This window comes from Meriones unguiculatus, chromosome 20 (genome assembly GCF_030254825.1).
Source record: "Meriones unguiculatus strain TT.TT164.6M chromosome 20, Bangor_MerUng_6.1, whole genome shotgun sequence".
Lineage (NCBI taxonomy): Eukaryota > Metazoa > Chordata > Mammalia > Rodentia > Muridae > Meriones > Meriones unguiculatus.
In genome coordinates, this window is record NC_083367.1 from 57,120,579 (window position 1) to 57,144,796 (window position 24,218).

At 46.4% G+C, this 24,218-nt stretch overlaps 1 protein-coding gene across 2 annotated transcripts in view; it reads right to left on the reverse strand.

Moving 5' to 3' along the window:
• Positions 1 to 24,218, reverse strand: part of Smoc2 (SPARC related modular calcium binding 2) — a 126,700-nt gene that overhangs the window by 47,929 nt on the left and 54,553 nt on the right. The window contains exons 5-7 of one of the 2 annotated variants that reach the window (XM_021644017.2): positions 17,310 to 17,357; positions 14,007 to 14,057; positions 12,085 to 12,159 (exon numbers count right to left, since the gene is read on the reverse strand). In XM_021644017.2, coding sequence (XP_021499692.1) covers positions 12,085 to 12,159; positions 14,007 to 14,057; positions 17,310 to 17,357 — 174 coding nt within the window. Of the gene's footprint in view, positions 1 to 12,084; positions 12,160 to 14,006; positions 14,091 to 17,309; positions 17,358 to 24,218 lie in introns of both variants that reach the window. The other variant, XM_060373706.1, reaches the window with a different exon arrangement.

Sequence of the window (24,218 nt, forward strand, 5' to 3'; positions counted from 1 at the left end):
CAGGTGCATGGTGGCCTTGAGGGATGGACAGGTGCAGCATAGGGGACATCAGGCAGTGAAGCCATGATGTATCATGCCAGAATGATGGGAAACATCATTACCTACTCCTAAGAGCCTAACATTGAGTGATGTTCAACTGAACCATGGAATACTTGACAGCAATACCTAGCATCACTGGCTGATGTGACTACCCAGCTTGCCAAGGTACGTGTTATCTCTGGGAACATGGAAGACAGACAATGATGAGCCCTGTGATAGTTCTGTTCTCTGGACAATGTATCTACAAAGCTAAAGATGCTTATGAAATGAAGTATATAGGATATAAAAATAGGTTAGTCTACACCTAAAGAGAAGCCCTTTGCAGCCCTGCCTGGACACTTGTGTTTGGGCAGAGGTACCCTTGGCCTCCTGCCACTGTTCTTTTGGGGTGTGTGTGTTTGTGTGTGTGTATGTGTTCCTCTATCTTTCCCCAAACTCTTAATCTTGATTCAGTCACATCTAAGCGTGGTTGAAATTGCAACAGGGTATTAAAGGAAACCCACAGTACTTCATGGGATGTCTGTAGAGTGTCAGTGTGGAGATATAAATTATGACAAGCAGAAAATAAAAGATACTGAATTTTAAGCAGCAAGGCAAAACAAGAAATACAGCTAATTATCTTAAGTAGTTCATTAATTAACTTTTGCTTCAACCCATAATTTTATTACATGTATAAGTTGATAGGAACAAGTTGCTACTGCAAAAAAATTATAGGGATATCCTTAGATATCATAAAATGCATCAGTATTTGTCAGAAAAAATGTAACTACTTAAAAATAGTTAAATTAGAAAAAAAAAAACCTTAAACCATTTAAGTGTCTTCACATTAAAGCAAGTATTATACATTCTGTAAAAATTTACTTCTAAAATAAAGCATCTTTTTTTCTTTGATCAGAGTCATGACAAAACAGAAAAAAAAATTACTTCTAAGTTTTTAAGAAAAGTGTCTTTTAGCTGAGAGGTTTGGAGAACTTTGTTCTCAGGATGAGTTCAGAAGGTTTGTGTAGGAAGAGAGCGGGTGAGAGGGAGGGAGCGAGCCCCAAGCACAGTTTCTTAACGACGCCCTGGTCTCCCCTCAGTGGCTGCTCCCATATCTTTCAGCAGTGTTCCTCTCTTGGGGTGACTGGATGTGCCACTCATGCCACCACGTTTGCAGAGACTGGCTCCGCTTTGCGTGACAAGATGTTCATAATAAACGGCACTCTCTGGCTTTGCTAAAAGTTTCGGTTTGCAAAGCATTAATAGGTAGCCATAATAATCCACAGGTGCAGAAATTAAAGGCTCGTCACCTACTGCAAGGGCTTGCCGTAAAACCCTAAGTGCTTCCTTCCCTGTGCGCTGTGCAGACGGGAGACACTTGGAGCCTGTGCCTCACCAGTGTGCACAGCTGCAGCTCTCGGAGGAGGAGGCCATGCCCTGGGGGACGAGGGGACTTTGAAAAGAACCACACAGACATGCTGCTGTGGTTTCCCAAAACACGTTTACATTTTCTTCGTTTATTAGCATAGTTTTATGCTTGGCTGCTTTTCCCAGAATAAGTAAACAAGCATCGTTGGTGAAAAGCAATCTTTCATACATAGTACCTGGCTGGAAAATCATGGCTAAAATTGAGGGAATTCTCGCTTTCAGCCAGGGTTTGCTGTACGAAAGTGGATACCTGTATAAAGAGCTGCGAGAACTCACCCAGCAGCTGAGACCTGTGTCCTTCTCACCTGCCTCACAGACTCAGTCTTATTTAGGGGACGTTCGGGAAGTGGACACCTGGACTTGAGGTATGCAGCAGCCAGCACTAGGACTCCATGGTCAGCCTCGTGTCCACATCAATCTTCTACTCAGGCCCGAGTCACAACAGCAGCAATGATCTGACGTCAGTCCTCGAAAACTCATATGCTGAAGTCTCGTATATGATGAGAGGGCATTTCAATTCAAAACTAAGTGAGTTCCTCACATGTCCTGCTTGAACAGGAAGACGGAGAGCTGAGATGACAGAGGACCTTCCTGGTGAGGAAGCAGAGAGGCTCTGCTGCGACGCAAAGAGAATTCTGCGAGAGAGAGCAGCTCTGCCAGCAGCTTGCCCTGGGCTCGGCCCCGGCTCAGGGCCTAGGAGAAGGAATCCCCATTCTCTAAGCCAAAAGGCTGGGGATGTCTACAGAATGTCACCAGAGCTGCCAAGCCAAAATAATAAACAATATTAAAATTTGCTTCTGAACAGAGCTCAAGGAATTTTTTTCCCTAAATCCCCAAGCCCCCAGAAAGCTAAACAAAGTTTTGTGAACATCAGGGTGGCCTTACTTCCAGGCAGCACTGTCATATCAAAGCAGATCCGGGGTGAATGAGAACTGCAATGCAAGAGCCATCATCAATGGAAGGACGTCCCCCATGCAGCACTTAGGTTTGTAAATGGCAGTGTTCATTCCTCCCACTCACAATTGCTGCTGACTCTGGTCTTCATCCACGACAGTCAAGGAGGAAGCTGACAAGTGGACTGCGTGGCTTAATCACAAACTCTACTCTCAAGGGTCAACTCAACCTCATAGAGCCGGAGGGTGCAGAGGACTAGTTTCTGTAAAGCAGAGACCAGCCACCCTCAAGGGCACAGAGAACAACAGCCTGCCAGCAGCAGCCCCGCCAATTCCTGCTCAAGGGTCCCAGTGACCAATACTGGCCAACACTGTGGACAGAGCAAGGGCCCTGCAAATAAGGGTATGACAAGAAACGAAAGAAAAACCAAGTGAGTAGAATCCATCTAAAAGAAAACGCACGAGGCTCCCAAGAACACAATCACGAAAGCACAAAGGCAGCTCGTGGAATAGGGTGCTTATCCTGTGACAGACTTGTACCCAGCATGCATCAGAAGCCGTATTCTTTGAGTAGTGTTATGTTTCATTAATAATCACATCAGTGTGATCACTAGAAACATTCGAATATATTCAGAACTTCGCACCAGTGAGTTTGTATTCTTGGTGGACCGTAAGCTTTAATATTAACTTCCAACACACCAAGAAAAAGCTTAAAATGTATCACCGGGGATACTTCAGAGCCAGCAGAGCAGATGCTAAGAGCCCATGTCTGCCTCTGGAACCATCCGCAGGAGTTAAGTCAGATTGAGCCTCTGCAGAAAGCGAACGGGAGAGGCCACACTCTGTTAGGATCAGCCTCCGCTCAGAGCCTCCCACTTTCTTCTAAGCTTCCCAAGGAGTGTGCTTGGCTATTAGGAGAAAGGCTTCAGCCAGCCTGGCCCTCAGGAGAAGAGGCACACTGCCTCGTTCTGTTCGGTCCATGAACTCCCACGTGCAGAAAGAAGCCGCTTTCTGGCCTACGAGACTCCACAATTCACTTCTCCCATATCAGATGCCTGCCACCCTTCCAGGTTCCGTGAGGAGGATCACAGGGCCTGGCCAGTGAGGCTGCCACAGGGATACTGCCTCTCTGCATGTCTCATACACAAAGCCCCTTTTCTGTGCCCAGGGACTTCTGTCTGCCGGAGGCAGAACTTGCCCCTGAATGCAGCCAGGCAGCAGAGAAACACTAGTAGGAAATCCATGTGTTTTTTTTTTCCTTTTAATTTATTTTTTTATTAATTACAGTTTATTCACTTTGTATCCCACCTCTTGCCCCCTCCCTTGTCCCCTCCCAATCCTACTCTCTCCTTCTTCTTCTTCTTCTTCTTCTTCTTCTTCTTCTTCTTCTTCTTCTTCTTCTTCTTCTTCTTCTTCTTCTTCTTCTTCTTCTCCTATGCCCCTCCCCCAGTCCACTGATAGGGAGATCCTCCTCCCCTTCCATCTGACCCTAGTCTATCAGGTTTCATCACGATTGGTTGCATTGTCTTCCTCTGTGGCTTGGTAAGGCTGCTCCCCATTCAGAGGAGGGTGGTCAAAAAAGCTAACCACTGAGTTCATGTCAGAGACAGTCCCTGTTCCCCTTACTAGGGAGCCCACTTGGAGACTGAGCTGCCATGGGCTACATCTGTACAGGGGTTCTTAGGTTATCTCCATGGATGGTCCTTGGTTGGAGTATCAGTTTCAGAAAAGATCCCTGTGCCCAGATTTTTTGTTTTGTTTTGTTTTGTTTTGTTTTCTTTCCTTGTGGAGCTCCTGTCCTCTCCAGGCCTTTCTATCTCCCTCTTCTTTCATAAGACTCCCTGCACTCTGTTAAGGCAGGTACATTCTGAGCTCTCACAACCCAGTCCTCTGTCAGCCTGAGCTACCCAACCCCTTATCCTTCCATCCCACCTCACCCCAGGTTCCGCACCCATCCCCCAAGGCCATCTTTGGAAACTTGCACATCTCCTCTGCCAAAAGCAGCAGTAGAAAACTTACAGCCACGTAGCTGCAAAGGGATTCTGAAATGTGTGCCCACCATGGAGACAAGTAGCTTTGGACTCCCAGAGCTGTTTTAAGGATTTAGGATGCCATGTGTAATCATAGTCCTTTACTTGATGCATAACCAGCCCCGTATTCTTTCTGTACTGTGGCTCCATTTGCACGGAAAATTCCTGTTGGGCCTAGTGATTCAATGGCAAATTGAATTTCATTTTTCCTCAGAGAATAAACTCAAATGTACTTCTCTACATTGTACCTCAGAGAATAAACTCAAATGTACTTCTCTACAGTGGAGATACACTGCCGTGTTTCCAACCAGCCTATCCCAGCGTCCACTCCATCTCACTGTCTTTAAAAAAAAAAAAAAAAAAAAAAAATTAAAAAAAAATCTTTCTGAGTTTTGAAAGTCTGTCTGATCACTCACTGTTTGATTGAACACTGAAATCTGTGAGTTCAGTATGTTTGAAATTAACAATGCTCCCCCTCCTGTATAGTTAGGAAAATTTAATCAGCTCCATCATGTACATTTTTAAGCAGGATAATGAACGCTTTAAAATCATGCATGGCTACAGCTACACTTAATGGGAATTATGTAATTTATAGATTTTGATCTCTTCAGATGACCAAAGTTTTATAACTTAAGAGTACAAATGGTATTTTGATGGTTTTATAATGTTGCTTTTGAAAAACAAAAGGAAAATCCTAGAAGTTACAAATGAAATGTAATTCATATTATTTCCCCCCCCCCCCGGGGAATGCAATTTAGCTTGATTTAAAAGCAGAATTAAAAGATAATTATCTTTTGGCATTAATTTTAATATGTGCAATAAAGCAAAAGTTATCAATCCCGAATAAGGCAGAAAATATTTTCACTGAGGGGGTCCCATAAAACCACAGGACATGGTGAGCATCAAGGACGGCCTCTTGGATACAAGCCAGAGAAGTGTTTAACTGTTAAGGAGGCACAGACAGGAAAGCGGAGGAGGTGTCTGAAGATGACACAACCCAGGCCTCTGTGTTTTCTCCAGCTTGTGCAAAATCCAGAAAGACAATAAAATGTTGGCGAGCTGTGTCCAGTGGTCTGCAGAGAAACAGGCAGGACTTTGCACAGGGAACACTCTCCCCCGGAAGTCGGCAGAGGCTCAGCGCTGGGCTCTAGAGGTGCTGGAAGAGCCAGGCAGGGAGAGGAAAAACAGACCCTCGGCATCTCCACTGTGCATTTAAAAATAAACAAGGCAGTGAGACAGGCAGGGTCCAGACCCTCTACTCCCTACTGCAAGTGGGAGGAAGGTCCAACTGCTGACGCAGGAGCTGCAGCTAGGAACCCTTCAGCGGTATAGGTGAGGGCCAGTCCTTGGCTCGTACCCAGGCAGGACTGCATGCCAACAGAAGGAACTAACGCCACAGCACCCTGACCTAAGAGGGAAGACTTGAGACTACCCAGCCACGGGCAGCCACAGCCTTCAGAAGTCACTCTTGAGCTGGTGACCCTTAAGAGCTTCCAGGTGGTAGGAAATATGGAGCTCTCTCTTCACGTGGCCAGGTTCTTCTGTGGAACGAAGCCTGTCTTACCTTACGGAGCAGCAATAGGTCCTCCTGACACACAGAGGAGTTGGGCCACTTCCCTCCCCTCATGGTTAGCAGAGGGGGTAACCTTAGGTGCTGTGCATCATGTGCTCCACTCTGACCCCGGTACCACTGGGGTGATCTGAGGTCCATGTGGCTCCCACTTGGCCTGGAAGTAACCTCTGAAACAGTTCAGTGTCCGTATAGGGATAAGAAAAATATAAACCAGTTATTGCTGCCCCGCCTAGTGTGGAGTTCCCAGCTGGGCCTTTGGCCCCTGCAGTCCTGAACAAACAAGCCCATTTCTAGAGGCCACAGGCTCAAACCAGAGTCTCCCGGGTTGGATCGTCCGAAGTTGATATTTCCGCATAGACACAAAACCATCGCTCATTATCTTGAGGCTTCGGACTCTAGGTAGAATGGCAGGGTCCAGAAGCAGTGACCAGAAGAAAAACTAATGCCTCCACCTATCTCCAGCCTCACCTTCCTCTAGCCAGTCTCTGAGAGGAGCCTCTCCCTGCTGTCCAGGGTAGGGTCTGGACCTGAGCAGTATGGGTATCTTGTAGGTCTGTCAGTCTAAATCCAGTCTGGTCCCATTTTGAGATGGTTTTTTCTTCTGTTGCAGACCCCAATCTGTCAAATCCCACAGGGAGTGGGCAGGTTACAGCACCACTCTTCAGAGGAAGGGGGTGGTGGGGGCACAGAGCCTGTGTCCTCCCAATGCTCACAGCATAGGCTCTTATGGATAAGCGCCCCAACTCTGGGAGCCCCGCTGTAGGTAGGTTGGATGCAGAAGACAGGTCCATGAAGTTTCTCCCAGGCTTTGCATGGCCGCCTCTACGTGACCTTTTTTGTCTTAAAGTGGTAAGACCTACTGCCCTGGCTGGATGGTGACCTGGCTGCAGTTCTGACCCACACTGGCTACAAAAGCCTGAGGAAGGAACGGTTCATTATGAGAGGAAAGCGGAAGGAGGGCTACACTGTGGAGCAGTGCTGAGGGACAACTACCAGGCGTCCACCCCATGCAAGAAAAACTGGCAGGTCGACCTGCACCTGTCCACAGAAGTCTTGGGAAAGGACCTCGCAGAAAGCCAAAGGGACCGTGTGCCTGGGAAGAAGATGCCCACTGTACCAGGGGCCCTTCAGAGGCTCCACAAGAAGGAACTTCGGGCATCTCACCTGACAGAACATCCTTGTAACTTCTCAGAGCTACAGCTCAGGCACAGGAAGACGAGAGGGCAGGACAGTGAGTTTGGTCCACACTTGAACTTGATTCTGACCCTCAGAAGGGCTCTGAGTCAGGCTGCAAGCAGCATCCCCACCATCCCCTCCCAGCCTTCCTGCCTAGTGACACTTGTCCTTCTACAGAACAGTTTCCATGGGCAGTTCTTGAGTTCACACCCTACTCCCTACTCCATATATGACTCAGAGCAAAAAGCCCCCAGCTCTTCATTGATTTGTGGACACTGAGAGAAGTTTGGGACATTGTTAAAATAAGAATCCAGTTCTTGGTCACTTAGAAAAGATTGTGACCTCTGAAATTAATGGTTAGCCAGCAGTCTGGCTCTTGTTTTATGTTGTTATGTTGTTTGTTTGTCTGTTTGCTAAAGGATGATGCTTGCTTTGGTACAAGTATATGTACAAAGTGCAAATAAAACCTTACTGGAGAAGGTCTTCAAGTCACTCACTGCACTAAAAGATCTCTCTTCCCAGAGATAGGCGACTGGCTTAACATCTCTGTGGTTCTTTTTCCTCCCAAGGTGTTCAACACCTAGTTCAACTACACATGGCTCTAGAGGTGCAGATAGATGCTCATGATCTGACCGTCATTTCCCCACAGATGGGTCCTCTCGGTGTCTTAAACTCTCAAGACTCAGGCTTGAACTCTGAGGTGTGCTTCTTATTTAGAATGGGTCATAAAACCCTGTCTTAGTCCCTTTTTATTGCTGTGAAGAGAAACCACGATCAAGGCAACCTCTAGAAGAAAGTATTTGACTGGGGGCTTGCTTACAGTTTCAGAGGGAAGTAGAGTCTATGACCATCATGGTGGGTAACATGGCAGCAGGCAGGCAAGCATGGTGCTAGAGCAGTAGCTGAGAGCTTTGCCGAGACAACATCCAGGAGGCAAACAGAGAGACAACTTGAATGGTGTAGGACTTCAAAACTTGGAAGTCCACCCCCCAGTGACACGCCATTTCCAACAAGTCCATACTTTCTAATCCTTTCCAAACAGTTCCATCAACTGAAGAACAAGCATTCAAACATGTGGAACCTATGTGGACCATTCTCATTCAAACTGCAACAAACACCATACAAACTGGTACCCATGGTTCAGGAATAACACTTACTTTGTGAGGCTGTTAAAAGACAACGCAAGAGAGAAAAATTGAGCCTCCTCTTTAGTATTCTAGACTGGCTTTTAAAGGAGCAGGCAGTGGTTTGAAAAGCACTGTATACACACGACAGTAAAGAAGGTGGACTAGATTCATATACATTTAATAAATATGCGTGTTAATAAGCACATAATTAAAAGAATATTTAAAACCTATCTAAAACCTCTTGTAATAAATCATATACTATGACTATTTGCTTTCTCAAACATATTTTCTAAGATCTCTGTTAGAATAAGCCAGCCAAATATCATCCACATAATGGTAATTATGGACTGAGGATATTGCTTATGAGTTATTTCTAATGGCTGCTGTACAAAATACTGACATAATGTTGAACTATGTTCAACATTCCTTATGGCAAGATTCTCCAATGGTACCTGCTGGTTGGCATAGAGTGTTTAAATGTGGGTACTTTGAAAGCAAATCTTTCTCTATCTGTTCCTTCTCTCTGCCCCACTTCTTTCTCTCCTCATGGTCTGCCTCAGACCCCAAGCCCAGGCATGGAAGTTTTGCCTGTTTCTATTCTGCCCCTCAATTGGCTGTCTACAGATTTGCTTAACCAATCAGAGGATATTGGGAGCAAAGTTTACACAATATTGCTTGATGTGCGTGAGAATTTACTTGTACGGACTATAACCAGATGTTGGGGCCCTGGATTTAGCATTTGAATACACAGCAGCACCAGACCAACCCCCAACATAGAATGTAATGTAGTAAGATGATTCAAGACCGAAAAGAAATGAACACCTTCTGTTGTATATTGACAGGAAATTTTTGAACAACAATGCATTCTTAAGTAAAAAGCAAATTTAGAATTTACTCATTAATTTAATGTACACTAACTGGTTCTCTTACTAGGTGAACCAACCAAGAAGAAAAAGCCTAGTAATCAAAATATAACAGCACTGAAATTCTCTCTCCATTTTTTTTAGTTATTTATCTATTTGGAGTTTTTTGTTGTTGTTGTTGCCATTGTTTTGTTTTGTCTGGTGGTTTGTTTTTTTGTTCTTGTTTTTGTTTTTGTTTCGCTTGCTTAACAAGACAATGGTACCATGAAGGCACAAGCTGACAAGATTCTACTGCTTTAGAAAAATAAATATTTTTATGTAACTACTATGTGTAAATTTTCATAAAATAGGAAGCCCTTGTGTTTTATTCACAAGAATGGCTTCTGCTATTACTCTAGATGCTAAAGCCTTTTTGTTTGCACTCACCCTCCCTCACAATATATTCCATAATACCCTGCAGATTTTATACTAAAAGTCATGTATTATTTCAGTGTCAACTCGTGGTAGAAATGCTAGATTATGTGTATATTTTTCATATAAAGGGAAGGCTGTGCATTTCCGGTTTGACATTTACTGTAAAGGAACATGTGAGACTTGCAATAAGGTAAGCCGACATTCAAAACACAGAGTAATAACTCACAAATTGCTGCTCTTGTAGGTGCTGTTTGTCAGCCCGGGATGAATCCCTGTTGCCAATCTATTTCCATCCCGTAAATACTTGTTAAACAAACATCTCTCTGTCGAGGGTGGTTATAAGTGAAGGCAGCTTTTGAAATAGAAATCAAACCCAAACAGACATCTTCTGATGGTCACCTTTACTAACAATGATCAGGCCATAGGTCCTCCAGCTCCGCAGCTCACACCACTCTCAACATCCGAACATACCACGTGGGAGCTACTTTTTTGACCCTCAGAAAGTAGATGAAAACAGTTAAACGCAAACAAAACCTAATAGTTTCACAGCCCATGTCTATAAATCAACTTAATGCCTCTGTTTTGAATTGTACTCGCATACAGAAATTTAAAACAAACCGTAATGGCTTATGTAAACCGAACTTTCCTCAGGCATTTTTTTTTCAGTCCTCTGTACCCTGAACTCTTGCTCAGTTGTTGAAGGTTAGTTACAACCGGTCCAACGCTTTGGCAATGGTGGCTGAGAGGTGGTGTGCTTGTTCTTCATGCTACCTGGCCGAGTTGAGATTCTTCCCAGACCGTAACAAAATGCACCCTGAAATTACACAGTGCCAGGGACTGCATTTACAGTCATCTGTCTGTTTCTCAGATCAAAGTCAGTCACAACCATAGTGCTTCTCCCAGGAGACGCTCTCAAGACCCAACAGTCAATCAGTAAGTTGGAAACAGGTAGTAATTTGATTATTTTCTTATATGTTAATTGCTTTGATACAGGACTGATTCAGATAAGGTTTGTAAGTGTGGCAACAGTTTTGAATAAAGCCTGGCTTTCAAGATTATGAGAGACGTATGCAGGCAACTTTTTATACGGTAGGAGCTCTGGATAGCTTTACTTGAGTGACTTGAGAGGAAAAAGCCTCAGCCTAGCTCATATCACCTGCGTGCATATTGGTGGGGGAGTATCTTGATTATTAATTAGTGGAGGGCTGTCTGCTTTGGGAGGCATCATTCCTAGGCAGATGATCCAGGACTCTTATAAAATAGTATAAGCCTGTCTGCAAGCCAACAAGCAGCACCTTCCCTGGTTCTGCCACACTGCTTTGGCTGTGAGATGAGTTCCTTGGCATGAGGTACTGCTGTGTGGAGCAGTGAGCAGGCCTGCCTTCAACTTCTCATTTGAGTGCCTGCCGTCAATGGTGGGCTGGAATTTGTAAGCTGAATAAACTCGTTCCTGCCCTAAGCTGCTATTGGTCACAGCAACAGAAATAAAACTAAAACGACAGGGAAGGTTGCCTATGGTAATCATTGCTGGAAAAAAGGAATTATTTTAAATCTCCCTGCTATTTGCAGACTTACAACTGGTAGAGAAACCTTCCGGTTGTACCCTGTCTCAGAGAAGTCAAGGGGGAAAGTCTCCATCAGGGACAAGGTGAGGTTCATCCATTCAGAGGCAGGACCAGGAAGAAATGGTCAGGGACCATTATGGGGTGGCCCTCACTCTACAAGTCCCCACTGGTCTTCGATTGCATCATTAAGGCCCCTCCTTTCCCACCTGTGCAGTCCAAGTCAGCAAGCTTTCCCAAGCAAGGGGTCCCTGAGGATGTGAGATTGTCCGACACCAGGCACAGCCTTTCTCACAGCCAGTCCTCTTCATGCTATATATGGAGGCACTTAGAGTCTTCCTATCCTGGGCTGTGACACTCTCAAATCTATACTGTATTATATTAAAAACACACTTTGAAAGAAGCATACAGCCCAGAGAGCAGCACTCTGTGCCAGAATGCCCTTGGGAGTGGCTGCCTGCCTCTCATCTCTGTGCTCAAGGTCAATGCCAGGAAATTCCTGTGGTCACCCTGACCTTCCTTGGCCGCCTATCCACTAACCCAGAGGACAGATTCAGATTCTACAAATGGCCAGAAGAAACAAGCAGGACACCCACCCAGCGAGCTCCGTAAACTCCCGAAACCAGGAGCTTCCCTAACAAGCTTCGTGGCTTGTCTACAAAACGTCCAAGCAGTAAAGATCAGTCCTGTGTCTACTGTTCCACAACAGGTACGCTCCATACACCTGGAGGCTTTAACCTAAAACAGCCAAGTGTTCAGACAGCTCAGAGACCGCCTCAAAAAGAGCGCTCACCACCAACCGCCCCACGGAGCCTGAAAGCACAGCCCACCACGCAGCTGCACAGGCTTCCTTCAGAGAACACAGAGAATCTAACAAAAAAAGTTTTTTTTTTAAAAAAAAAAAAAAAAAAAAAAAAAAAAAAAAAAAAAAACAACCTCCAGAAGGTAAAACTCCCAAACTGAATACCCCCTTATAGACTGCCAATGGGCGACAGCTTACCTGAATTTTTATTAGTCTTGTTCTGCCGACTCTTAACTTGCTCAGTCCAGAGTGTAGGGTAACGTGATGCAATATCTAGAGAAACAACAAGAAGAACAGTTCGTCAGGGAGCATGGCGTCCCTCAGCTAAGGAGTTTAGCAAGCCCTGCCTTCTCCAACCCCGCTCAGTATGGCAAATAAAGGTACATTGCTCCTTGGAAAAAGAAGCAGTTAAAGGAATGGTTAAATTCACATGACAAAGGAAACAATATAGATTTTTTTAAAAATACTTGGGTTTTCAAACTTCACAATTTATTCATTATATTATATCCCCATTGAAGCCCCCTCCCTCAACACCCCCATTCTCACCCTCCCTCCCTCTTCCCTTCTATCCCCTTCCCCTAGTCCACTGAAAGGGGGAGTTCTCCACTATTGCCATCTGCTCATATCTTGTTAAGTCTCATCAACACTGCCTGGATCCTCTTCCTCCATGGCCTGGCAAGGCTGCATCACCAGGGGCGAGTGATCAGAGAGCAGTCAACTGAGTTCATGAAAGAGGCAGCCCCTGCTCCCTCACTAGGGATCCACATGGAGACTGAGCTGCGAATCGGCCACATCTGAGCAAAGGGTCTAGTCTAGGTCCTCTCTGTGCATCTCATTCAAAAGACATGTTTTTAATTCAAAAATGTAACCAAAATCTGTTTTGATGAAGACAGGTTTTAAGTGTTATAAAGCACTCCAGTGTGTGCTGATCATGTAGCTCAGTGGTGTGGTAGCTTACCTAGTACACAGGATGCTCTTCAGCATCGTCAGGAGTGGAGATAAAGAGAGGGAGGGAGAGGGAGGAAGCAGCCTAACGCACAAACACATCCCATGTAGTAAAACAGTTACTCATGTAACATGAGGTTCTCACATAGTTGAATGATTCAACACAAAATAAAATATTTAAAATGTAACTTTCACATAATCCTGTTGAAGAAAGTATCCCCTTAATATTGATTTAAAAAGGTGATTGACTATACATGACAGGGTCATTATTTGGTCCTAAGAACACAGACCCTGCACATTGCCTGGGTTTGAACCCCCTTCCATGCAAGACAAGCAGCCCTGCACTCTTATGGGTGGAGTGGGGTTCTACAGGCTGGAGAGTTAATACGGCAGGGCCCGGAACAACCCAGTCCACACTGGCCCATGCTGGTCTTTGGAAAGCATGTAGGATTCTGTACTCCAGTCTTTGTCATTGTTTCATAATGTGCATTCTTTATATATTTTCCCCAAAGCCTGATTCCATTTGACCCGAGAACATGACTGATGTCACAGACAATCCATTAAAGGTAAGCATCAGAGATCTATCCTTGTCATGGTTGTCATAAAGACAAGATACGTTAGTAGGGAAATGGCACATGTTATCACACGTTTTTGAAAAATTTGAATGCATACATTTCCATTAATAAAATGGCTACCAAGGTATTCTCAGCAGAGCCCCAAGGCAATTGTATAATCACCAGAAAAAGTAATGGTGCCTTGTGACACTGGAAATGGCCGCACGTAGCCAGCCCACTCTGGACAACAACCTGATTTCTTGACACCCACGTGAACTCAAGTCTGGAGTCAAGCACAGCACCGGGGTGTCATTCTCTGCACTGAATGTGTGTGTTTTGGAGACTCTCCAAAAAGGACCTGGCATATCATACACAGAATGGTCCTCGTTCTGGTCTCCATCTCCAGACCTGCACATCCTATAGAAGCACACTTTGATATCACTTGACCCATCTCTGCTTTCTGACCTTTCTATGTGTAGAATGCCTCTCTAAAGCCACAAGTGAGTAACAGCAGGCAGAATCCTTTGTGTGTCTAGGTTGTGAATGGCGTGGTACCCATAGTGGCTTGGTACCACTTCCCAATCCCTGACTATTTCTCGCTGCTCCCCACCAACAGCTCACCTTCTTCATCTCCTTGAGGCTGAGTCTCCAATGCTGGGGCTGCCGCATCATCTGAATTCAGAACGGAAAAGATTTGCAAGGAGACTACAATTATGAGAGTAAGCTAAGTAAGTGCGCATCCAGGCTGGAGCCCAGGATTAGCAAACCACCCCCAGAACCTCCCAACACAGCCCAGCATGGAGCAAAAGCCAGCACCCGGGGACCCAGGGACCCAGGGACCCAGGGACCCAGGGGTCAACATTGACCTGCTACTTTAGAGGCTCTCACTCTCAAATGCTACGGGATTGTGAAAGCCAACACCCACGCAGGAGGCCTCACCCATCGAGGCAGTGGCCATTGTAGGGGAGTAAAGTGGAAAAACCATGAGCAGGAGGCCCTAAAAGGCCATGTGGCTGGGAAGAAGATGGACACCCACAGCGGTCATTGTGGGAGCTGAAACCCCCTTCCTGCGTATGTTGCTAGGCAGGGACCACTTCAGCAGCCACAGCATGGACCAGCAAACCTCCCTTTCCCCTCATGTGCTTCCAGCCACTTAGCAGTGGAGGCGGAGAGGACCCTCAGGAGTACTGTGCATGGGAGGGGGGCTGCAGTGTGGGAAGGGTCATGCTAGTGAAGAGGTCAGTGGGAAGGCAGGATGGACACTGGGAGGAATGGCCCTGTCTCCTGGAGGATGGTCATCGCTGAATTTACTGACCACCTCCTCTTAGATTCCTGTGACCCTTAGGGTCAGAGCACCTTGACATAACAGTGGTTGGGGCACTTGGAATCTCCGACTCTCTCCCTACTGTTTTCATTCCAGTCTGCCACAGACATTGTGATATCTACAGTCATTTCAGAATCAGCATAAAGACAGGGGCTGGCCAACAGATCCAGCTAGCTATGACCCCACTGTACCCTCCAGCTGTCTAGAGGCCCCACACCGGGATTATAGGACAGCAAAGGGGATTTGTTTCTGAAACCTTTAATCTTTAATAATCTCTTGAAAAAAAAAAAACTTTGGTGTCCAAACATCAAAAACTCAATATGACTTATATGGAACACGTAAGCCTAATGTTTTCAGTGACAATGACATGGGGAAATCTACTGTTGAACTATTTTATTTTCTAAGAAAAGTTTCACTTCATTTTATTTTTCATTTTCATTCTCATTTTTCTAAGAAAATAAAATGATAATAATAATGCATGTATACCAAAATTTAATATACTAAAAATCTTAAAAGCTCATAGGAGAAGCCTTTAAATGACAGGTGTAAGGCTCCTGGAGTTTTGGCAAAAAAAAAAAACAAAAACAAAAAACAGTTTTGTTGGTGTGTATTGATGAGGATCAGGGAACCCTCGTGAGCCATTTCCAAAATTACAGGGTCCCTGCTCACTGAATGCAGGTCTGGCTGCCCACAATGAGGTGGGAATTGTTGATGCCCAGCCTGAAAGTAGAGCTGTGCCCAGGCCCTGCCCGTCTAGCTCAGGCTCCTGTGTGGTTGGTTCTCTGCCCTACCTGCCCTTGGAGTGCTGTGTCTCACAGTGCCACACACCCATTGGAAGCTCTAACTCAGCCTAAATTGAGGACACCATTATGGTTAAGCATTTGAATTACACAATAGCCTTATGCCTACAGGACACAGCCTAGAGAGTGGGGAAGCTTATACTTTCCCTCCATGTTTCTGCCATGTCTCCCTTTTTTCTCTAAACCTGGATTGTTGCTTCATTAGCAATCCTTTCTGTTGGGTGCCTCTCCAGAGAGCGGTGGAGTTCAGCCCCAGAGGCCTGCTTGTTCTTGAATTCATTTTGTACACACACCCCAACTCCCCAGAGTGTCATCTGGTGGACCTTGTGAGCATCCTGATAAGGAGATGCTAGCTGGCAGCAGAGTCCTCTGCTTCTCCCTCCTCTCAGCATTAGGCTAACGTTCTATCCACAAACTGTCACTTCTTGTTTCCTAACCATTATCATATAGACTGGATGGAAGCCAAAGAGTTCACTTCTTCCTTCTAAGTGCAAACCATGCCCTCTTTGCCTTCCTGTTCCAGCTGGACACTGTTCTGTTTTCTTCCCAAAGCTAACTCATGGTCCCTCCTCAAGTATATACTGTACCACAAAACCATCCTCCTGTAAACCTTCAAGTGTTCTCTAGACTGAATGATCAATGACCACGTCTGTTTGGGGCTCCTTTGAGTATATCTCAAACTTCTGTGGATGCTGTAGTCCTCTTTGTATCTACCCCAGGCCTCTCTGCATCTGCCACGGGACTCTCTGTACTTTTCCCATGCATGTATCATAACAGTACAAAGATATTTCTTCCAGGGCAGGAAGCCCAGTTCCTGGCCAACAGATTTTCAATTTGTGCCTCAGGAATGGGTTGAGTAAACTCAGCTCTGCTTGTCTTGATTTTATACCACTTCTTTTTGTCAGGTTTATTACACTATAACCCACAGGAAAAGGAAGAGAAATGCCTATGGTTATATTAAAAAAAATTCATTTCGTCTTGAAAATCACTCCAAAGATTAAAAGCAAAATGTGTGTTACAGGGACTGAGGGGGAAACTGAGGAAGGTCAAGGAACAAAGGAGCAGATTTTCCCAAGTTGTCTCAGTAGGCAGGTTACAGCCCAGAAGAAGATACATTTAGTCATAAAGGGGCCCCCAAAGAAAGAAGTCAACCAATTCTCTCTTGCTCTGAAGAGCGTATGTTGTAGAGAGAGCGTTAGCCTCCTCACAGATAGACACACATCACAGTGTCCTCAGTAACTTCTGGCTTGGAACGTGTGAGAGGCCAAAATACTGAACCTCTATTCTCTTGCCAAGTACCTCTCTTGACGCTCCCCAAGTCACACAACACACCTACAATAGAACTCAGTACACCTCCATGGACCATGACAGGCCCACGGTAGTGCCTGGCACACCTACAGTTGAATGGATTCCCTTACATTCTCAGCCTGGCATGCCCATAGTGGTCTTCATAGACCCACAGTAGCATTTGAATCTGCCACACCCACAGTATTACCCACCTGCTACATCACAGTTCTCTTCCTACACTACAGTGCTCTCTGGCACACCCACAGTTGAAGACAACGTACCCACTGTGGTCCTGAGCTGCTCTCAGGGGCCCCCACACAAGCTGTAGCTAACACCCCCCGACTGTACTGCCTGACCCCCAGGGGACTAGCTGAAGGCAGGGCTGGGTCCATGTTTCTGGAAGATCTGGGCAACAGTTTCCAACACATTTCAGCTATAACTTGAGAGTCATTTCAAGGTACAATCATATCAAATCATATATACCATCACACAAATCCACTTTAAGATAGTTACCTGCTTTTCCAGCACCTTCTCGCTGAGGCAACTTTTCATTTATTGAACCTACAAGAGGAAAATAAAGAATGGAATTACAACACCCTGCCCAATGATTAGCATCAGTTGAGGAAAGCAGCTCCATCCTTCCATTTTAATAAGTTCAAAGTGCATTTTCATGTTCTAGTTAAATTACACAAATGAGCTGACACCAAGGGGAGCTATCACCTGAAATGGTAACCCTGGCAGCATGGGAGAGTCCCCATTTCTGAGGTTCTGCAGCTAAGTGTGAAAGACCTTTACCCCAACATATTGACAATGTATGCACCCCAAAAACAGCCTCGGTCTCCTTATCGGCACAATGAGTGTTGGAGCCACAAGGTATGGACGGGGTACAAAGCAATAGGAAGCCAAATCCTTGGTTTCAACTTGAGTCTGGTTATGGGAGGGAAAAGCATAGACTTGTCTTTTGTAGAGGGACACAGACCACCGACAGATCTAAGGAGTGTGAAGCTCTTGGGACAGTGAGGGACACAGGCTGAGGAAATCTCAGGAGCTTGCTTCCTATAGACATGCTGTGGGTGCCTGTGTTTCTACTGAACCGTTTCCCATCTGTGTGAGGGCCATGCATTCACCACACTGCCCATTTGTTGCTTTGTGGAGAAAGGTGTTGATGTTGCGCAGTATGGACACAGTTCTTACAAATCGGAGGCAGGGTCCCTTTGCTTCCAATGCATTGGAACTGTGTTGGAAACCAACTTCTCCCACATCACCACCTGCTTGGCCTATCAGACAAAACAATCTCTGCTCAGAAATGTGACTAAACCAGTGCCCCTCAGCAAAGATGATTTGTTACAGTTCTTTTCAGCTGTAACTCTGAGTCTGAAAGAGAGATTGACACTTCCATTAAAGGCAAAGACAACTCTATGATATCATTTCAATTGCTGGCATTTTTTTGTCTTTATATATACTTTTCTTCTTTTTTATTATTGTAATTTATTACAATTTGTATCCCAGCTGTGGCCCTGCCCCTCATCTCCTTCCTTCCTTTTCTCCCCCTGTGCTTCTCCCCTAGTCCACTGTTAGGGAGGACCTCCTCACCTTCTATTTGACCCTAGTCTATCATGTCTCATTAGGACGGGCTGCATTGTCTTTCTCTGTGGCCTGGCAAGGCCAGGCCAGGGGGCAGTAATCAGAGAGCCAGCCACTGAGTTCATGCCAGAGAAAGCCCCTGTTCCCTTTACTATGGACCCCAGTTGGATACTGAGTCTATGGGCTACATCTCAGCTGGGGTTTTAGGTCCTCTTTCTCCATGCATTGTCCTTGGTTGGGGTATCAGTTTCTGCAGGGTTCCCAGAGCTCAGGTTATTTTTGGCTCTGTTGGTCTCCTTTTGGGGCTGCTGTCCCCTCCAGGTCTTTCTATCTCCTCCTTCTTTCATACAATTCCATCATGGGAATAAGAAGGTACCTGCCTTAGACAGCACCTGGCAGGGGTGATCCAGGATGTCCAGTTGTCCTTCTGGCCTCCTGGGTTGTGGGCTATGGTCTCTCATGTGTCTCAGGCAGCAGCTAGAAAGCAGCAGGAAGAGCTGGGACATGCAGAGCTGCCTCCTGCCTTCCAGAAGTCTCAGAATTATTTGCCTCTGGAATTGGCGTTTCTTGAAAAACAATAAAAATGTGTTGGGAGACACCGAAATAAGTAATTCAGAGGCTTTTGGAAGGCAGGAGGCAGCTCTCCACATCCCAGCTCTTCCTGCTAGTTCCCAGCTGCTGCCTTAGACACTGAGAGACCATAGCCCACATCCCAGGAGGCCAGAAGGACAACTGGACATCCTGGAACACCCCTGCCAGGTGCTATCTAAGGCAGGTACCTTCTTATCCCCATCTACTTTTCTCCCACCAGGGAATGTGAGCGTGTTCTGTGGCTTCAGGCGCCAAGGTCTACCTTGGTAAGAATCAGAACTGGCCGCTCTGTATCGCTGACCCTGAGCCTCCCATTGCTTCCTGGCTTGCCCCACCTTCAGGGACCAGCTTCTCACAGAGCTCCTGTGTTGACACATCCTTGCGCCACCACATGTAGCTATGATGAATCAAAGCTTTCCCTCTTTTGACTGCAAATGACAGGACTTTGGTACTCTCTCTGAGCACGTGTATGTGGGTTTCAATTTCTCTCCCTTGAGAGAGCTTCAAGACTGAACTAAGATAATCCTTTGTAAATCTGAGAATGAAGCAGGGCAAGATGTTGACCAGGAAGCTGATTAGAGACAAGATCAAGAAAAGACATGACAACTTGCCACCACCACTCCCAGGGGTGGGGATGGGTCAGGCTCTCCTAGAGCAGCCAGCCCTGGGCTCACGGGGGACCCTCATTCAATCAGCATATACAGCTAGCCAAAAATGGTTCTATCTTGATCTTCATCTGTAGGAAAGAGCTTCTTGGTTCTCTGCAGAACCAAGAGTCCCTGAGCGCACACTCTGCCATCCAACATTGTGAAACAGGGAATGTGACTTGGTAGAGCCTGTCCAGGATCAAAGACTCCACAGCTTTCTGTCCCAGCCTCCCTGAAAGGTGCTGGCATGAAGGACTGGGAAGGGAGCTGAGTACAGATTTGCAGCCAGGACAGTGGGAGAAGCAAGGGAATCCAAGCCCAATGGAGCAGCTGGGATTTCTCACAGTGCTTGCTTGTCTTTGGTGTCCGCAGTGGGCTGCCCCTATCTGTGTCACTGCAGACCAGCACCAGAAGGGCAGGCTAACGGTCCTTAGGTAAGCTTCTGTCTCCTGAAAGGGGCCTTTAGCAGTTGCAGAGGGGCATTTCTAGTGAAGGACACCACAGTGTAAGGGGTTGGGGGGGGGCATGAATTATGGAGGAGTGCCGGATCATTGACCTTGCAGCCCAGGTAATTGGTTACAATATAGATTCAGCCTACTTGGCAAGAACAGGGGGATGCCCTCAACCTCATAAAGGGCAGTGTCCTGATGACACACGAGCTCTTTTCCCAAGTAAAAGATGGACTGGACGGAGACCAGGGAAGCAGCAGGGGTGACGGTATCTACTCACACAGGTGGCACTCGCTCCCCTGAAAGAGCCAATGGTTTCTTCAGTGCACAGTTAACACAGCATGGATCATCCCAGAAACCAGACTCCACAGATCAACGTGGCTTTTCTTGGGAGTGTAAGAGGGGAGAGCAGGGAGGTTCAGAAGAGAAAAGACAGGACTGTGCTCTGTCAGGAAAAAATGTTTCCCTTTGTCACTTAGCAGGTGGCTTCTGCTCTCTTGTTCTCTAACAAGAAGGCATGAAAGATCAAGTCAGTACTGAAAGATGCAGCACGGAAGGAGAAGAGAGGATCTGAGCCTCAGTTCATCCCAGCTCTGTGACCTGGGCAGATTTACCTCTCTAAACCCATTTTCTCACCTACAAAATGAGCAGAGTGTATGAGGCCTGTAATCCTAGCCCTTGGCTGAGGCACAGGAAAAATCTCAAACTTGAGGCTGGCCCATGCTTACACAGCAAGACGAGAATAGCCACAACCACAAAGTAACAAATGGGCAGTGTGGTGTGACCTCATACCGAAGCGTGACCTCATATAGAAGAAAGCCAGCAGCAATGCTGACTGCCCCCACAAAATGACCCACGGCGTTGCTCTGTGTGCTGTACACATAGACAGTGGAGGAGCACGCCAGCTCGTTAGAACGGGGCACTCACGGCCACACCACTGTGGCCTCAGCCATCATCAGCTTTCTCCAACTTGTTTGTTCATTTGTACAATCAGTTGCCATGCCACCGTGTGCTGGATAAACAGCACAGTGACATGACAGCATGAAGCATTCGGTAGAAATACAGGCACCCAGGCATGTCTGTGTGTGAAGCACCTGAGCAGGGCCCACGTGCTGCTCTTTATATGAGTGACATAAAGTGGGACTACTTGTTTATAAAAGGCCTTTTAATTCTTTTCAGAAAGTTATTAGGCCACTGGAGGGGAAAGCTCTGTGAGAACTAGGAATGGCAAAGGGGAGTTCACAAGCATTTTGTCCATTTAATTTCACAGAGACTGTGCTAGCTGGGGCCGGGGACGATCTTATTTCTTCATCCGACTGCTGAAAGACCATCTGGTCCAATCTAAGGACCTTTGTAGTTTACCCCTGGGTGTTCCACAGCCTGGAGTAGAATTCTCCGGACAAAGCAGCAGATATGGATGTGAGAAGATTTCAGAAGAGACCACAAACCTGCACAGTCCTGTCAGAATGGCCATAAAACCACGGGTCCCAAGTTTGAACATTTAAAAACATGTTAGTAAATGGACAGTGGCAGGCAGTGATTGTCTGCTCCCCAGCACCTTTGCTGTGGTTCTGTCTATTGGACAAGATCTCTAACCCTTACTGGAGCATCTGTCTGCCTTCAGCTCCAGAGTGTGGTCCTTGGCATGGGGCCAAGCAGTGTGATGTCACCACAGACAAGCCATTCTGTTTCTTTCCCCTCCTGAGAATTGAAATCTGAAGCCTACTCCAAGGGCTGAGTTTTCACTAAGGTCTAAGTGAAGACTCTCCGGATGTTGGGATGCTGAAAGTCCTTTTATTGGAGAGATGGCTGATAATGTAGAAGAGCACTCACTTTTCTTGCACAAGACCTGAGCTCAGTTCTAAGCACTCACATCAGGCAACTCGCAACTACTGTTACTACAGTTCCAAGGGATCTGATGCCCTCTGTCTGCTACCACCATCTAAAAGCCCATGCACATAAACACACAGGCACATATACACATTACATATAAACAAAAAATAATAAACCTTTTCTAGGTCTTTGCACAAAGGATCAGCCTACAATTTCTTAAACCTGGCTAGGAATGAGCTCTCAGTCAATGCTTAGGGTGCAGAGATGAGATTGAAACTCGAAGCTATTTCCAAATCACAGCATTACCCATCTTCAGGTACCCTCTGTGTGGGGGGGGGGGAGATTCTTTGTTTTTAACATCTGCATATATGCCCAGCCATGTCAGCCTTTGAAAATGGAAAAGAAAGAAAGAGGAGCAGGAGGAGGGTGAGAAGGAGGAGGAGGGGGGATAGAATGAAAATAAGATCCCTGAAGAATAAATATGACCGTGTGGAGGTCCCATCCCCTTCACCAGCACAGGACGTGAGGAAGTAGAACGAATGCTTTGCCATTCCTCTCGGACATTTCTGGTGCCTGCAAGCACCGGCTGCAGACCAGAACTCTAGGCATAGAGGGCTCCGTGCTGCACCTAAGACTCCAGAAGTGAGCCAGGAACACCTGCTCTCAGGAGGGAAAGTGGGAAGTCACGTGGGAACAGCTCACTACCTCCAAAAGCGCCCTTTGTTTTCAACTCCCTGTCACCATGCTTCCTGAAGCCATCCCCCTACCCCCACCCCAAAATCCATTCTGCAGGCCTCCCTCCATTTTTCCATACCTGATCTGTGGGCAAGCCACAACCCAAGAGGCATCAGAGTCAACAGTACTCAGGGAGTACTAAAGACCCTCTCCTATACCCTCCAAGCCTGACCTTTTTCATGAGAACCCTCTTGGCACTTTCCTGAATGTTGCTGGACAGAGCGAAAGGTATCCTGTATGTGCCTGTAGTTAGTCCATTGCTGGCCCAGCCTCCCATCTACAGCAGCATCCGCCAGGTCCCACCTACTGCTGGCTTCCTGGTTGCCAGTGCTACAGTAACACTGAACAGTGAGTGGGCTTCTTGCAAAACAAGTCCAGACAGGAGTGCCACAAGAACCAGCCCAGCACTGTCCTGTGGTAAGAAGAGACCACTGGCTCAGGAATGCCCACTGAGGAGTCAGACAGAATGAGGAGGAAAGGTCAAAGGGCCTTGACATCTCCACACTTCCTCTTCGGCCTGAGGCCTCTGCCCCTCACACCTACATCTCCACAGGGGAAACAGAAGAATGGGGAGGTCACTGGCTTATGGTTTATGGGCTGATTACTTGTTGATTCAATCCGTAGCCATCAAGGGAGGTTGGCATGATGGGTACCTGTGAAAGAGACTGGGTTTTTCATGTTTTTAAAAGAGGAATAAAGTCATTTCCACCATAATCTCTCAGGACAACTGTGGCTCAGCAGTCAGAACGTAAACAAAATGTTTAAGGAAACTGGGATGTTAACGGTGTTTGTCAGCCTGAATGGATCTGAAAGCAACTAAGACAGAAGTCACTCAGCATACCTGTGAGGGATTTTTTTAGATCAGGGTATTTGAAGTGGGAAGATAATCCTAACTGTGGGCATTACCTTCCAGTGGCGATCAGAAAAAAAGGCAGTGTGAGGGGAAAGCTTTGCTTTTCGCCTCATTATCTTTGCTACATTCCTTTGTGGATATCAGAACCCAGCTTCTAACATGTACTAAAGACCAGGGATGCCCCAGGAATCTTCCAGGCCTTTAGCACCAGGTTAAAACAGTGGAGGCATCCAGCCTCGTGGGCTAATGGGCTACCGAGTTCTGAAGACAGCCACCATGGGACTGCCCAGATCACATCCTGTAAGCCAATCTGATAAATCCCTTCTGTGGTACATCCATCCTGTCAGCACTGTTCCTCTGTGGTCACCACAGGACACCTCCAGACCAGAGCTGGTTTTGTCTACTTGGAGCTGTAAATTCTCTGCCTTGTGTTCTACTTTCCTGGGGCTCCTCTGACTCACGCAGATGTCAGCACCACGGCACCAGCGAGGGAGACAGGGGTGTATCTGTCTGCACTGCTGTTTATCCTACTGTGAGTCTGGCACTCTTAGGGTTTTATCCTACGGACATCAACAGGCTCCATCCCGGGGTTTGGTCTTAGCCAGTGTTGCTGTAGGCCTGCCACATATCTGCTTCCCCAGGGTCCATTCCCAGAAGGGAAGAGCTGGGCCCTCAATGAGTGGCTTACAGTGCTACGGTCTGTCGCTCTGTCCTCACCAGCTCACCGCAG